The sequence below is a fragment of the Hirundo rustica genome, chromosome 6 (assembly GCF_015227805.2).
Source record: "Hirundo rustica isolate bHirRus1 chromosome 6, bHirRus1.pri.v3, whole genome shotgun sequence".
NCBI lineage: Eukaryota > Metazoa > Chordata > Aves > Passeriformes > Hirundinidae > Hirundo > Hirundo rustica.
In genome coordinates, this window is record NC_053455.1 from 16615219 (window position 1) to 16632172 (window position 16954).

Sequence of the window (16954 nt, forward strand, 5' to 3'; positions counted from 1 at the left end):
GGCCTTGTGAGTAAAAATAAACAGACCCAAATGTATGCACACAGCCCAAACCCAGAGCTTGGGAGTCCTGGGTGTAAGCTGTTTTCCACTACTGCCTACAGAGGATTTCAGAAAATTTATGGCACACTGAGCTCAGACTTTACAGCAGCCAGAGGGGACTAACTCGGTGTGTATTTTAGGAATGGTTGCACTTCTCAGTTTGCCTTTACTTCCCTCTCCTTTGCACACACAGGCAGCCCCTCTGCTCAACCTTCTGTGGTGACCTCGTCACTTTGGTCCATCATACAACACCTCAGTGTGTATGTCAGCAGAAATTAATACAATTCCACCCGTCAGAGAGTGGTGTTTGTAAAGCACATGCAGCTACTAGAGTTTTCTGGTAGGACCACAGTAGTCATGGATATATGTAAAGGAATGTGCTATTTATTCCACAGTGAATACCCATGTAGCTGTTACCAGCAAGCTGAGGTGCCCTGTACATCATGGACCAATTTCAGTTTCACTCAGTAACAGTTCTTATTCCCTGTGGACTCTCCAGTCTGCTTCTGTGTCCTTTGGGAGCATACAGTCATCAAGATCAGATATTCCGTTACCCACAATGAATGGTTTTGGCCAGACTCTGATATTAACTACAGTAACAGAAAACATAAGACCTAGTTATATAAACTCACTGTATTCCATAAAGAATTCTTGAAATCACCTTTAGATTCTTACTGTGTTCTTGAATTTAAAATATCTAAAGAGGCAGGATAGGTGGTATCTACCTCATAATGGATCCATTAAAGGGAGACAGTTTTTGTTTATACCTGGATCTATTCCAATTAGGGTCTCTAGAGTCTTTATCTTCTGGGCTGCTTCTGCTGATACAATACTGAAATGCAGAGGATCTTGAGAGATGCAGCAGACCTGTGGGACCCCTCCTAAGGATCTGACATTGTCATTCTTCAGGTCGGTAATGAACATGCAGCCAGGAGAATGAGTAAAAGCTAACGGAGCTCCTAAAATGAAGGAAGAAGCTTCAGTTAAATTTTATTATTACAATGTAACAAGTTATAGGGATGATAACATATCAAAAAGCGACTGAATATAACAACAGAGTCCCTCCCTGATGACACTTACAAAAACAGGTGATATTTTAAGTTACATTGGAGCAATTAATACACTTTGAGAAAGAAATGTATACCTGTACGTCTGAAAATGTTTTCACTTTTAAAAAGCTCATGTGGGTAGTTGAGATCAGTTTTCTCCACAATGCCCTCTTTGGTCTAAACTTGAGGCAACCTAAGAATGGAACTCTGGTACCCTCCCAAAAGGTCTGTTATAATGGCATTTGTCTTCCTGAGTCCCCATTACCTGTGATGGGGCTCTGCTCTCCTGGAGATGGCTGAACACCTGCCCGCCCATGGGAAGCACTGAATTAATTCCTTATTTCGCTCTGTTTGCACGTGTGGCTTTTGCTTTCCCTATGAAACTGTCTTTATCTCAACTCATGAGTTTCCCAGTTTTTACCCTTACAATCTTCTCTCCCTGATCCTGCTGGCTGGGGTTAAACCATGACAATTTAAACTGGCAAGGAGTAACAGCAAAAGGGGACCAGTTAGACTTAGCAAATGAAATATGAGTAGCCTCTAAAACCCTGGAGAAAAATAAACTTCTTTAGACCTGACAGCAAAGTAGTTGCCTAAGCTGAAATTATTTCCTGTCTTTACACTGACTCCAGAAGTCTGAATCCACATAATACTTGATTTGGCAAAATTGGTACATTTTTAGGTAAACCACAACAGGTATACTTGAACAAGCAAGACTTTCTTTGTTAGGAGGGTAAAAATAGAAAAGATATTTCTTTACTAAGTACATGTGTGCTTGGTTTGAGCTATATCTGTTGGGACTCTATGACCAGCAATTCAAAGTGCCTGAGGAACATGGCTGTTGAGGTTTACTATACCTCACCAAACCCTGTGAGCAGACAGTTTTTTGTGACAAGCCAGCAGATTCATCTAAAGTATGGGTACTGATGGTATGGCAGATTTTAAATTTCCTAGCTCAGAAAATAGCACAGCAACAAACCCCAAAAAACTATCCAAAGATTTTCTGGAATGCACTAAGGACAACCAGTTTTAATATAGAAAATGGAGAAATAAACAAAAGTGCAAGTCTGTTCCAGGCAAGGGCAGGACAGACACCCACTTGTGGAACAGATTGGAGAGACACTGGCAAAGTTTTTCTCTTTTCCTTACAACAAGAAGGAAAAGAGGAAGATGAATAGGTTTGCTGAAGAATCCAGGAAAGTGTAGGATTTCCAGCATGGATTTAGGACTGGGGAAAAGAGAGATTGTATGTAAGAAAGAAAAAGAAGGCTTCTCTTAGAGCTGAACATATTAGGGCAGGTATTGAGAGAAGTTCAGGTAAACATCTATAAGAAACCACAAGGATCCTGTAAGGAGAGAAGCACAAAGCAGATGACCTCCCAGGGTTCTCCCAAATATAATGCCTATGATTATTAAGCTTCTTTTTCAATAAGAATGAAAACACAGTATTTCCTTCCACACCAGTGAGTTAGAGAAATACATAATACTGTTACTATGGTTTTGTTGCATTTTCTTGCCCTTTGTGCTCATGCTGGCATAAATGACTGCACACTGTGTAGAAACATTTTGCAGAAGAAAAAGTCTCTTTATGTGTCACATTTGCTTAATTTTGGAGAAAACTAAAAGCTCAACACTCTCCATGAGACACTTAAGAACCCTTTTCCATGTCAATCAATTCGCTAGCTCTTGACAACATTTTGGAAAGCTTTCTGGCTTCTCTTTTTTTTTTTTTTTTTTTTTTTTTTTCCCTGTTTCCTTTCCTATTGCTTTACTTCAATGTAGTACAAAATAATATTGTAAAAGGAAAAAGCTTAAAAATTATTGCCTTTAAAATTCTTGTTTCCTATTATGCTTAAAAAGATGTTTTGATGTTACCAGAGCTGTAGAGTTAAACATTTAAAACACACAAAAGTGGTGAAATTTCAGTAAGAATTTTCTTTAAAGCAGTCCTGTTTTTCACAACAAAAAAATCTCCTGCCAAAGGCTTTTTTGTTGTTTGTGGTGTTTTTTATCTTACCCTAAAATCAAGCCTGCTAATCAACCAATTCAGTCTCCTTTTTTAAAAAAATAAAACAGAGAGAGAGAAAAGAGATTGAGGGATACTTTTAAAAGTCTCTAACCAGCACATACTGCTATTGATAATTGCTTCTACTCCTGTTACTCCACAGGCCCAAAACACTGGAATATCACCAGGGTGAAGGTGAACTGGATCTCCATAGTCTGGTTTAGAAAGATCTTGTATTCCCAGCAGACCTGGAATTGATCAGAAATGAAATCATGAGTGATTCCAATTAAGCAGTAATAGTGCAAAGCCGGGGGGTGGACCCCAAACATCATTCAGTGACACTGAGTTAAGAGTTCAAGAGTGTCAAGTCCCCCTAAAGTGGAACATTTAGTTTGCCTTTGAGTGCATATCCTCAGAGCCTGAGCTGACTTGATTACCTTTTTTTGTACTTGCTAACACCAGTAAAAATGTATTTACCTTATTTCTCCAACAAAATGCAAGTTAGACATCTATGCTGAGTTTCCAAGATAATATAAATCTTCTGGATCAACAGAAAAATTCTATTCATAGCACTGGCAAACAAGAGTAAGTGATTGCAATGCAAAATGAGTTCTCTCTAGAACACATTTTCTACTGCATTAACTTCCTACATCCTTTAGCTAGAGAAATGATCAATCTCTCTTTTCCTCTCTGTCTCAGATAAATACATCTCACTCCTAGCTGCCTTTCACTAAATTGTCTTTTGCTTCATTCTAACACCTACTTGTAATAATCTGGGTCATTCTAAGCACTTGGTATCTTCCCTCGGTTTTAAATTCTTCAGTTGCTTCAATATACCCCTCTCTTTTCTGAAATTAATTTATATAATCTATATATGATAATTTACTCTTTTGCAATGACTTCTTACTAATTTGTCAGGCTTAAGTACTCAGATATGTTACTCAAGTACATTACTGGAGCGTTGTGTTAACCAATGACACCTCCTTCCATGCCCTGCAATGTGATCCTTCTGTGCATGTAGCCCATGATTACCAAACTTGTGACAGCAGGGGGGAAATTATTGCAACCTATCTTCATATTACAGGTGTTTGTTTGGTTTTGTTCTTTTTCAAACAGCCTCCTGTCTTTTTTTTTTTTTTTAACTAGATTTAAAAAAAATCTCATCATATTTCTATTCATCTTGTCTTAAGTGTTGTGCTCGTTGTATGCTATTTCAGTATTTTTAAAAATAATGTAGTATTTACTTTCACATGCAACCACTAAGACACAAAACGCATCCACACACACTTTTCCCCATGCTGTTAGTCACTGCTATCCTGTCACTGGAATCGCTGACAGCAAGAAATTATTCACATATTTTAAACTGCACACATTTTAGAAAAATGTGATTACACTTTTTACCAAAACCACTCCTGCCAGTTAACTTATCTATGTCCAACAACTATCTTTTATCTAAGAAATCTGTGTCTTCAGCTCACTCAAAACCTTTTTTTTTTTTCCTTCCTTTTTCCTTTTATATTTAGGTTTGTGACCATTAGAAAGGATTAAAACAGATTTAGTGGCACAGGTATTTCAGTGCTACTACTTCCCATGCTTTCCCCCTTCACTTTTATACACAGGTACATGCAGAGTGAGAAATGAAAAGCACTGACCAGGGTCACCTATGTGAATTGGTGCTCCATGGGCTTCTTTTAATTCAGATGTTGCTAGCACAGCTGCCTCCAACTTGCTCTCAGGAATAGGTCTCATTGTGACTACCAAGTTGCAGTGAAACATAGAAATGCTGTAGCAAGGTACAGAGGTCTGGCAGTTCAAAAGAATCCAGTGTTAGCAGGAATATTGAATAATACTTCTAAAATGTTAGAATAAATAAATCTAAATCTTGGTGCTGCACTTGAGTTTAGAAAGGCTGCATTCTAACATTCATTTTAAATACTTTTGAAAAAATTCTTAGCATCCTGTATTTTCTCCCTTTAAGATTCCATCATTTAGCTTCATCATACAGATGACTAAAATTTTCAACTTAATGCATTCCTTGTTTTGGTGCAAACAGCTAGATGAGCTCAGTGTATGTTGAATATTGTCAGAAAACAATGAGGTGTTCCCTCTACAGAAGGTGAGAAAGCCAATGGAGAACTTTGGCATAGCTACAAGACTGAATCTACGCTCTGTACTCGAATGCAGTGCCCTGTAACACGCCAGGCTCAGCATCTGCTGATGGCAGGACCCACTTGTACAGAAGCTGCATGACAGTTCCATAAATACAAATTTTTCTTGCTTCTACAAAGGCTCTATGGAAATTATCATCCTCATCAGCTGGGAGGCTGAGGCACTCTTTCTATTTAGAAATAAAGCAGGTCAGCTTTTTAGGAAAAAAGGTCAGATATCTGAGTTGCAGTTGAACATAAACAAGACAACCTGAGAGCTAGAGCTGTCTAGAAAATGTTCATTTAATGCCTTTATAATGATAATAATAATCACACCTGTCACTGAAGAAACACACTGTGCAGTTCTTCACAGCATATAAACTATAAAATTTTCCTAATTCTGAAATGCTAGGAGCAGATACATAGTTGCATTTTTTTTCTTTAAGCTTGGTAGAAGGACTCATATATGAGACACGTTTGCACCTTCATTTTGACCAAGAGCACAGCACAGATCATGTAACAATAACACTGAAAACAATAATAACCTTTCTCCAGTAGCACAGCACCTGAACTAAATGAAAAAGGCATGCAGATGTGTACTTCAACGTTCTCAGTATTATGGGGTTTATTTACTGGAACCAGAATTATTCTAAGACTTCTGTTCCCATTAAAATGTACACCACAAACTTTTTGAGCACAGTCATAATTTTCAGGGCTATGGTAGACACCTCAAGTCTTTGGGAACATCTTCTGGCCCAGAGGCTTGGGTTTGTAGTAAACATGCAGTTTTAAAGGCTCCACTGCCACAGGAAAAATCCAGAATGTTGCCATCATGCAGAAGAAACTGCTATTGTCATGGTTTATAAAAGGAATATTCCAAGTGATGCAAGCAGCAGCTGGTATGGAGAGCAGGACACAAGTAAAGATACGGTCAGGACACGGACAGGATCATTGGGTGAAACAGAGAGTGCAAACCAAAACAGAATCCAAATGAAACAGCTGCCACAGGAAACGGGGAAAGCTTTGTCATGAAAAATGAATAAAAAAGGAGATTGGCCTTACACTGAACTGAGATTGGGAATATTTTACCCTGTATCTTCATGTGCTCAGCATTAGCACATGTGTAGTTAGAAAAAAATTTTTTTTTGATTTGAATAATAGGTATATGCACCTAATGTGAATATGGGCAAAACTCACAGGCAAAATTACAACAAAGATTATGTGTGTGTGTGCATATACTTACTTTGTACATGCTTACATTACATTTTTGCTCAACGTTTCGGATAGGAATGCCAGCTTTTTGGACTGCTTTTTCAAAAGAGAAGCTGCAGCCTAAATAAAAGGTCACCATGTCCTTGAGTTGTTCAGTATACTCCTTAAGGCTTTTCAGTGACCCAGTACAAGCTCCGTGCTCATATTTTCTGTACTGCAGGCAGTCAGTTCTAGTGAAAGAAGAAGTTATCACAGCTTTGTCGCATTTTTTGAAAACAAGGTGAATTGGTTGAATTGACATAAACCCAGAACGAAACCACAAGATACGGCCTGCTTTATCCATTTTGTCCTTTCTGACTAATAACAAACAAACACAGGCTAAACCCCCAGAACATCCTATTCTGCACAAAACCAAGCTGGCAGACAGAATGGTAGAATATGAGATTTTTTAGGTTTTATAGGTAAAGGCCCCTTATGTGTATCTTGTCTCAGGCTTTCAAAAATTAGGAAGCTGGTTTGAACCTTGTTTTTTAGTGTTTACCACTAAAGCAGTGGTGTACTACAGAAGTACATCTTTCAAATTTCAGAGACTCTACAAGTATCATGCAGACACCATGGCTACATTTCTAGAAAATAAAACAAATAAAAAAACTCTATTATTGAATTCTGTAGGCTCAGACTGCAAAATATTTAAAAACTACACAAAATTTCACCTTTGGATTAGAGAAATACTTGTAATACTGACAACTATCATAACATGTGGCTCAAGAACAAAATAATCAGGCTGTTATACACGGTGTGCACTTCAAGGTATAACTGCAAGAAAAGAAAGTTGTTCAAAATATTCAGCCAGGCTGTTTCCTCAAATCCTCCTAACCACCACCAGCATTCACTTGAGAATACTGGCCAGCAGAGCTGGTCTGTAGTTACCTGATGTCGGAATCACTGCTCAGGGAAGGACATTTCCAGTCGCCCGGCTGACTTCGGTACAGCAGTGGCAGGGGTCCATCGTTCGCACGGCAGAACTTCTCAAAGTCATCAGCCAGGGACTTGTGCAAAATCACAACGTTGGCCTGTTTATAGCCTTAAATTGTGGAAGGTAGGAATGGCTGGTTACTAGTTCAGCTTTTTGTTTGTGAAACAATAGCTTTTCTGTATGAATTTCTTTAGATGGTTTATAAAAATTACTTGAAGGAAATTTTTGATTCAGAACTCTGTAATTAGATCGAACTTCTCAAAATGTTTTAAAAACCATAGCTAGGCCTACTCTATATGTGAAGTAATTTACAGCTAAAACAGTTGGCACACATGGGAAATAGCAGGTACCATAATTAATAAACATTTCTATTAATTTATATGTAAACATAATTTCTTGTCTAACTGGGGACACTAGTCTCCTGTAGGAAAATGCTTTATTTGCAAATGTTAACTCAGAGCCAAAGAAAGGCTATCCCATACCACACTTTCACAATTATTTTTCACCCACCAAGATATCAATCCAAGAGTAAACTCCTGGTATCTTGATGTTCGTAGCACATTCTTTAAAATTTCTGGGCTAGGGAATTTTAATGTGGGCTGCAATTAAACAGATATGGTTACAGCTCAGAAATAAACTCTTGATTGTCCACTGAATCTCAGTAATTTCTAATTAAAATTCTAATTTAATTTCTAACAACAACCAAAAACCTAAATCAGAACTTTCTTTACTTGGAAACAGCTTTGATTTAAAAGGTTGTTGACTACTTCTATGAAATAGCTTCTAAAAACATTAACATTTTTGCAAGGAGTACCACTGAAGAAAGGTCCCATTCATTCATTTAACAAAAATTTATTTTCTTAACAGTAGTAGTTAATACTAATGCTATTTAAACTTTCCCCATGGAAATATCAACTGTTCAAATAATGGGGGGAAATTTGGAGTACAACTGGTCTAGGGTGTATAAACCCAGCAATTAACAATCCCTAAATTCTGTACTGATACTTTTGAAGAGTTATTACTGTCTGATATCAGGCAGGCGAGTAGGAGGCTGCACAGAAGCACTCATTTTCTTAAATACTGCAGTAGTCTGTCATCAAAGAGGCAATAATTTAGTTGAAATCAATGAGCTGCCTTCAAAGGCTGTAGAAAATGAGCCAAATCTTACTCTTGACCAAAGCTAACAAAGAAATCCAAAGAGAATTCTATTCCTGATGGAAAAATGCAAAGCAAAGGCTGAAGTAAGAATGTATTTGCATACTGAATTTGACTGCTCTCTTGGGAGCAGTCAGCATAAAAATTCATTTATTACTAGCAAAAGTTACTAAATACAGAAAGAGATTCTTGCTAAATACAGAAAAATATTTTTGCTAAATAAACATACTGTATTTAACACTGAATAAAACACTAAATTTGGTTACCCCTCAATTTCATTCCCTGCCATCCATGAGAAATCCACAAGCACTTTCTGCTTTGCTGGTTATATTAATGAGTTCTTAAAATTATGGGTTTAGTCAGGGCATTCAACAGACAACACTGATTTTCACATACTAGTTACAGATGACAAGCTGAATCTTCAGGCAAATACTTGATAAACTCGGGAAGTTTCATTTTAACACTTTGAGAGTGTCATTGCTCCTCCTGATAGCTATCCTTACTTTTTGTATACGTGGATTCACTTGCATTATGGAGCCATCATTAAAAATGGTAGTGGAGCTGGATGTGCTGACCGACCCAGGCATTAATTCAACACACTCATGTCTCAGTTCAGAGGAGTTTAGAAAGAACTTTTAATTTCTATGGTGAATTACAATGAGGACAGTAAGAAAGAATTGGAAAACAACACCACAAGACAATTTGTTACAATGGTTCTTTTTGTATCATGAAACTGTTTGCTCATGAACTTGTTTTGTATGTCAACAATACTTCTAAAAATGTTAGAACTAATACATTTAAAACTACTGGAGCAATAAATTCACTGAAAAAATCAGCTGGGGAAAACTGCAATTTATTAACATTATAAAATGTTTTCCATTAGTATTTTTCAACTTAGGAACTGATAGAAAAGAAAACCACAATTTCAAGACTCAGTACAGTTCTATAAAATGACCTTTAACATTTTTTATAGTAGTGCTACTCTTGTACACACAGCTTTGTTGATCAGCTATTTGCCATGGTATTTTTGTTTGCATTATTTTTTAAAGTTGAGCAGAACAATGACAGACTTCTCTGCTTCTGTAAAAGTCCAGCTATGAGAGGCAAGACAGAAATCAATCTTCCAGAATGCATTCAGTTATCTGAATATAAAACTAATTGTTCCATCCCCCTTATAATTCCCAGTCTTGCTGACCCAGTAATCTTCACCTTCTGCAACAAATGAAGCAGAAAAGCACATCTGTAACTATACGTCTGTAACTGCTCCCCAAAGCATCTCTGATGTGCTAAGTAAAGCAAGGTCTCTCTGAAGAACATAGTAGATCATCTTACAAATGTGATAATATCATGCAAGAAAACCCAGATTTGGTTAAAGATTTTTCAAATATTTTCTGCAGCCATCATTTCTCACTGACAATTGGAAGCTGAGGGACGGACTGCAAACCCTGAAAACAAAGTCCATGCGCACTGCTCAGGTAGGATGGTGTATTTTCTCTGATATATCTTTATGATTCAAAAACCAGAGTCAGGTGCTCACAATGTGATTTCAAAAAACCCCAAGAACACAACGTTTTCTTCTGTTTTACTTTGGTGCTTTTGATATTTCTTCAATCCCTTACAAACAGAACCCCACACAGTTATGAATCTAAAATGGAAACACTTTGCACAGAGAGCTGTTAGGTTTACTTACCTTCCGCCATTCCTGAAGTATTACTAATACTGAGTCTGTTGCATCGAATTATTCTTCTTAGCACATGGGGAAGGAGAGATTTCAAGCCTCCTGTCAAAAGCATCTTTTCATCCTTAACAGAAAGATAATTATAAATTTAAACACAAAGCGCCTTTTTCTTTTTTCCCCATTTTAAATTCTGATTTTCTGGAGAACTTAGCTTACATTTCCTCAAATTACCAACCTCCAAGTTTTTCTTTAATTCAGAACAAGCCATTCTTGATGTCATTCAAAAGAAGTAACAAATATGAGAGAAGCTGTGCTGCTCTTCTTAAAAGATGCTACTAAATTAATATATAATGAGATGTTAAACCCTTCTAGCAAAAGTTAACTTTTCTGTTAAAGGTCTACAGTTTTTGTTCTGTAACTATGATAATACAAAGTTTTACTCTCACAACTGGAGAGTGGAGTGGAATAGTATGAAAATTTATACGTCTGAGCAATCATTCTGTAATTAACTTGAAGAGCAGTGATATGTTTTGGCTCAAATATTTTTATACTAACCTGTCCAAATCGTTTCCCTGAGTTTACAGAGTTCTGAAAGGTTAAATTGGGTGCACTGAAATGTAGAGTAAACTTTGTATCTCTTCTTAATTCTGAAATCTTTGTATAATATTGCCAACCGAAAGAAAACAGTCTTTTTTTTTTTTTTGAACTCCAGCTTACTACTTTCTAGCTCTTCTTTACTGCTTTTACATTATCACTCTGTATGCTGTACAAAAATAGTCTTCATTATAAAATAATGAGCAATTCCAAACACACACTTTAAAGATAACAAGGAGCTGGATATAGAGATGTCACTGTGCACTAATTCAGGCATATAAGTATCAATTTAAGATACACTATTCTTACCGTAAAGAGGATTTCAAACACCAGTCTGGAATTCAAGAGATTTCAAACTAAATACAATTATTCTGATAAAACCTTCCAGATGTGTTCATTAGTTTCTTTCAGATAATTTTTCTTTATTTCCAAGGATCTTTAAAACCATCTAATTAATCTGCAGGACTGATGGCCTGCTAGTGATGGACTACTACTTTACTTGGACTTGAAAGACAGTCTGTAGTTCAGAAAACTGGTCTGGAACAGAGGCTGTCTTTAGCTAAGTATTTTGTCACAAATTCCCTGTTCTGATGTTGGGAAAGCCTGATTGTCCTCTCATAAAGTGTGTGCCCAGCAGCAGAAATGAAAGTACCCATGAGATTTCATCAGCAAACATTTAGGCCCCTAAAAGTTTTTGGTTCATATGACAGCAAGTGGCTAACAAGCTACAGGACTATGAACATCAGCAGTGCTGAAATGTCAGCTGTACATACCATACAGAAGCACGTGGGCTTGTTGCTCCTACTCGTGAATAACTATATTGATGATGACTGGTTAGAAAGGGAATAATTGAAATATAAACTTTGTATTAGCACAGTGAGACAAGACTCGCCTTCCTGTGGTGATTTTATATAGTAACAGGGAAAATTCAATTTGATTAGCATTCTGAGTTTTAACTTTAGATCATTGTATTTGCTGTACAATATCTGTAATGGATTGTGCTGTTATTTTGTTTTTACTAAATTTGGATAGACAATAAAGCTGGTGAGATGGTCACAGTAAAACCCAGCTTTTGCTATATGACCTGCCCATGAATAGTTGGAAATGCAATATGCTGTTTCTCCAAGCTAGGAGGCATAGTCAGGTTTAGATTGCCAACCATCTCTAGAACTTCCTGAAAAATCCTCGGAGCTACCCTGAACATGGCATGTTTGGAACAACTGGGGAAAAGCATGGAGGTATTTAGGATCTTAAAGTATCTTTTCAATTTTTTTTCTGCCTAATGAAGTGTATACACTGACTTCATAGGGGCCTCAAGCAGCACTCCAAGTAAACAGTGTGAGACAGTGGTTAATCAGTTAGCAGGATCTGTGCCTTGGCAGAGCTTTCTTCATTCCTTTACTTTGTTCTGAGATAGTTTCAGATAAGGATAGTATCAGTTACCTCACAGGGGTATGCTGGATCATGACACCAGTAAAGACAATATGCAGGGTGTTAAAAAAGCCTTAAGAGAAGAGGCTTACAGAGCTTATAAAATGGCTGTTGTGCCTGAGGGCATCCTGTGTGATGCCCCCAATGAGCTCCCAGGATCTGGCTCTCCAGTGTGTTGTCTTTAATGGAATGAACATCTAAAGCAGACCAGATAGAATCCTGTGTAAACAGCATTTGAAAATCAGGTCATTGACTGGCTGTATAATGACAAATTTCATACTTAAAGCACCCAGTCTGAATAAACCCCTTGTTCTAAGTCATGCTACTCACATCAGACTCCCCGACTTTCAACACCAACAACCAATACAGTAAAGCTTCACAGAACTGAAGCATCAAGTTTGTTCTTGACTAACATTTTCTTAAATATCTGCTTCCACATTAGAAGCATAATAAACACTTTTCTTTTTAGAGTTTTCATGAAGGTTCAATGTATTTTGTTTGTATCTTGAGTTTTACATACTGAACTTAAATGGATAAGTATTAAAACACTGCTGTCTGAGACATTAAGATGGCACTTACCCACTACTGATTTGTGGACAACACCATATCCTGAGCTTCCAGATCTTGACAAGGATGATGAAAGTTCAGAGCTGGAAAGAGATAAAAATTATGTAGGGAGCTGTGAGATCAGGCAATGATGACAGTTTAGCTTATGCCAGATCATCAGCAGTTCAGAATAATGAAAAAATACTGTATTGAAATGACATTATCTTATAAAGATACATATAAATATTCAAGAACAAACCTCACTTTGCATCAAAGTGGCAGTCATGAAGTACAGTTTGGTAAAAGTACAGTACCATTTCGGTAAAAGCTCTAAACAGATCTTGGGTCTGGCTGTAATAGGTAACATAAAACTGTTATTTGACATCTTCATTCAGTAAATACTTGTGCAGCACAACTTCAGTGGAATTAAGCAGATACATACTAACTGATTAATTTGGCCCAGATGATTTTCAAAATGCCTCATTAGCAAGACAATAACAATTTTCAAGAAAGCCAGATTTGGAGGGTGAATATTTTTTAATTCGAAGTTGTGATCCCCGGTTGCCATATGAAGCTCTAAGTCATGAACCGTTTCTACATGCTGTTCCCAGAGCACTAGTTGAATACAGGTGACTGAGGGCAGTGCTGTGCTGATCTTTGCTGAGGTGATGGGAACGGGGCTGGTTCTCAGCCTCCTCTTTGTAACCAGTTGTAAAGAATATGCTCGACTTCCCCAAAACTCCAGAACTCATGCAAGGAAAAAAGCACGTTGAGGGGAAGACATGAATGAAGAGAAATGTAGTTCCAGACAAGATTTAAGAAAGAGATTGCCCTGCATTTCAGATGACTTCCATGATGGACTTTGCATCTTCCAGCCTATTCCTTATTTTTTCCTCTTTGTCTACAGTATGTCTCTATCTCTGCTTCTTTTCCTACCTGAATTCAGACCCCTATGTCCATAACTTCAGGCTGGGCTGACCTTTGTAGCACTTGCTTTGTTGGTTTGTCTGACTGCATCCTCTGGCAATATGGGAGTTTGGATGCCTTCTCTCCTCTCACTAGCTCTTTTTAATCTATATACTTGACATATCTCTCAGTTGTATCTTAACCTCTCAATTTTTAATCTTAAACAAGCCTTTTCTGTTCCTAGTGTGAGACAAAATAGTCTAACATCAGAAATCATAATACACAATAAATTCACAAATGTTTTCCAAAACTGGTAAGATTTAAACTCCTCTGACCCCACCTATACTCACAGATGAATATAAATCTAGATCTCTATATCCCTTTTAATATTACAGACAGTCTTGTCTAAAGCATAGTTTTTCTAATTATTTCCTTCTTAATTTCTGACAGTGGAATCACCAACCAGCAAAGTTACAGTTTATGAAGTGTTTTTACAGTCTTCAGAAGATACTGTCTTTATGGAAAAAGAAGGAAGAGCAGTAAGTGAAACATTTTATATTACCTTGGAGCTTTCAAAATGAAAAAGTGAATCTGTAAATTTCACAGATATTTAAATATGAACATAGATTCTTTACAGACCCACATTGTAAATTATTCATTACCCAAGAAAATGGAAAAATGTCATTTAAGTGTCAGAGAGATTACACTTTGAAATGCAGTGGGTGGGTCCATACTGCTGTGCTAAACCACACCAGATAAAAACGAATCAAGAAATTATGTAATAACACAAAGGATTAAAACATTCTTCAGAAGTGTCAGTGTGACTACTTTGCCTTCACACATATCAAGTGAATTAATGAAATAGAAGTAAAAAAATAGCATTTCTGTGGTTTCAAAAATGGAACACATAAGAATACACAGCCTGTAAAAAGTATGAGTGGTAAGAGTAATAAACAGGTTTGAACACTGCAACATAGTTAACACTAATTTCTGCTGTTAAGAATTACAGGTCTGTTTCTGCAGTGGCACTGATAGACTAATAAGAATACGGTTTAATGCAGCGTAATCTAGAGACTTGCTTGCAAGGAGCCCGAAGACTCTTACAAAATACAACCTTGCATTGCTTGTATCACTTTTGTCCTCTTTTCAGTTTAACGTTTGATAATAATGGGTGGTGGCACGTACAGGATCGTGGGCCATAAAAGTGCAAGGGTCACTACTTAAAACAGCTGGGCAGTGTTTTTTAGATATTGCCATGCAGATACCTTACCCAAAGCTACTGCTGCACGAACAGGAACAGCAGGGCAACCTGAAACACGAGCCAGCCCATGGGCTGCCTTTAGCAATACATAATGGAAAGTAATCTAAACTAATTATAATCTAACGAACTCTTTGTGTACTATGCCTTGCCCTAGTATGAATATGGTTACAGAGGCTTGTTAACGTAAACACACTTTAAATGACCTGCTGTTTAATCATCAAGCTGATTTGAAATTCTGCCAGCAGACTTCTGTGAAAAGCACAAGCTTCTCTGAAAATTTAGTCCATTTGATTTTCCAACAGGGTCTCTCAGTTACACTTGTAATCTTTTGTTTGAAGAATCAATTAATGATCCTTTTTCTTCCCATCTGCTATGAATCATTTCAAAGCACAGAAGATCTTCGTGTATCATTCCGAAAGGGGAGTGTGTTGTGTATTTTCAGACAGTAGTTCATCCAGCAAATTATTATTTAACTTTACATTTGAAATATAAGGTATTTGCCTTTGAAGCTTATGCACCTTTAGATGAGGGCTGCAAATAGAAACTCAAATTAGCTTCCATTAGTGTTCTGTCTGCTGCTTAAAGCAGCCAGCCTATACTTGAGATCCTGCAGATTGAGTCAGAATGAGAAATTGACGATAGAATCAATGTGTCTTTGATGCTATCTTGTTTATTTGCAAAAAAGATACCCAACATGTAGTTTCTCTCAGTATATTAAGAACAAATAACAGAAAGCAATTATCAGTTTCAAAGCAGCCATTTCAGACAGCATTGTATGCTGCTGTGACCACTGCATTGGTACTACTTGACACACAGCTTCTGCTCTGGGACAAAATAAATTGTTCCTCAGGTGGAGAAATATGGGCAGAGACTAGAGAATAGTTCACATTGGGCCCTGCCCTTGCACGGGCACAGCCTATGCAAGGTCTCAGTTGATTGGGCTTTTTTATCCTGCAAAGGATGAGCTCTCATGACTTCACACACCCTTCCAACCCCCTGGATCATATCCTAATACCTGCGTTCCTGCCTCATCACCTTACAAATACATATGACCAACAAGTTTTAGAACAGCCACCTCATTTATATGCACCTTTGGCAAGACAATGTATACACCAAAGAGGAGACTAAGAAATTAATCAAGATTTAAAACTGCTACATTCATGCCTTGGACTTTGCTGACAGGAATACTCACCAGTAGAAAGAAGAGACCGCAAATGATCTACCAAAGGTTGTTTTCATGTAAGATGACAAGAGACACTTATTCAACTTCAAGAAATTGAAAAAAAAACCATGAAGGCATGAGGATGGTATTCAAATATTGTTTCCTAATCTATGCTGAGCTAGATCTTCAGAATTGCTCCACAATTCTTTGGGCTGAGTCCAGATACTAGTTCTCTATCTTGGCCTTTTCTGGCACCAAGACAGCGCAAGAATGCAGGGGGACCTTGCTGCAGCCACCAGTGCCAGCCTCTCCCACACCCCTGTGGCAGCACTGGTCAGCTAACACTGCACAGAGCAGCCAAGGTGAAGGGCATTGGCTGGACAAAAAGCCCTGAAGTAAGGGAAATTTTTCTTTCCAGTCTTATTCAGAAGGAAAGAAAGTGGAAATCCATAGGACAAAGTACAGTGACTTGTACCTCTTTTGTTGGCAAGGCAGCAGCTACAGGTGCTTGTTTAGATAAGAACATATGTCACCACCCAGGTTACACCCAGTCACGTCATGCACAGTCACAGGGCTGATGGGGTGCTCATTCCTACCGAGGAATTCCATCTGAAGGTAAGCAGGTAAGTGATGTTCTGCAACCCACACATCATAAAAATAGAACTATGCTCCCAAACAACCGTGTCACACTCCTGCTGCCAGGTCTTTCAGGCTACCTCCAGGATTACGCCATTCCTTTTGTGTTCACGTCTGCCAGGAGGTGCTGTCACTGCACCCACCACTGCTCACCAAG

The 16954-nt window shown here is 37.7% G+C and overlaps 1 protein-coding gene across 6 annotated transcripts in view; it reads right to left on the minus strand.

Annotated features, from left to right (window-relative positions):
- DGLUCY (D-glutamate cyclase) overlaps positions 1-16954 on the minus strand; it is a 50755-nt gene that overhangs the window by 18576 nt on the left and 15225 nt on the right. For all 6 annotated transcript variants that reach the window (XR_009207926.1, XR_009207925.1, XM_040067141.2 and 3 more), the window contains exons 2-8: positions 12866-12936; positions 10274-10385; positions 7383-7536; positions 6484-6682; positions 4746-4896; positions 3219-3341; positions 807-998 (exon numbers count right to left, since the gene is read on the minus strand). Coding sequence is in view for 4 of the 6 variants with exons in the window: in XM_040067141.2 (XP_039923075.1) it covers positions 807-998; positions 3219-3341; positions 4746-4896; positions 6484-6682; positions 7383-7536; positions 10274-10376 (922 nt within the window). In the remaining 2 variants the exon portion in view is untranslated. The remainder of the gene's footprint in view (positions 1-806; positions 999-3218; positions 3342-4745; positions 4897-6483; positions 6683-7382; positions 7537-10273; positions 10386-12865; positions 12937-16954) is intronic.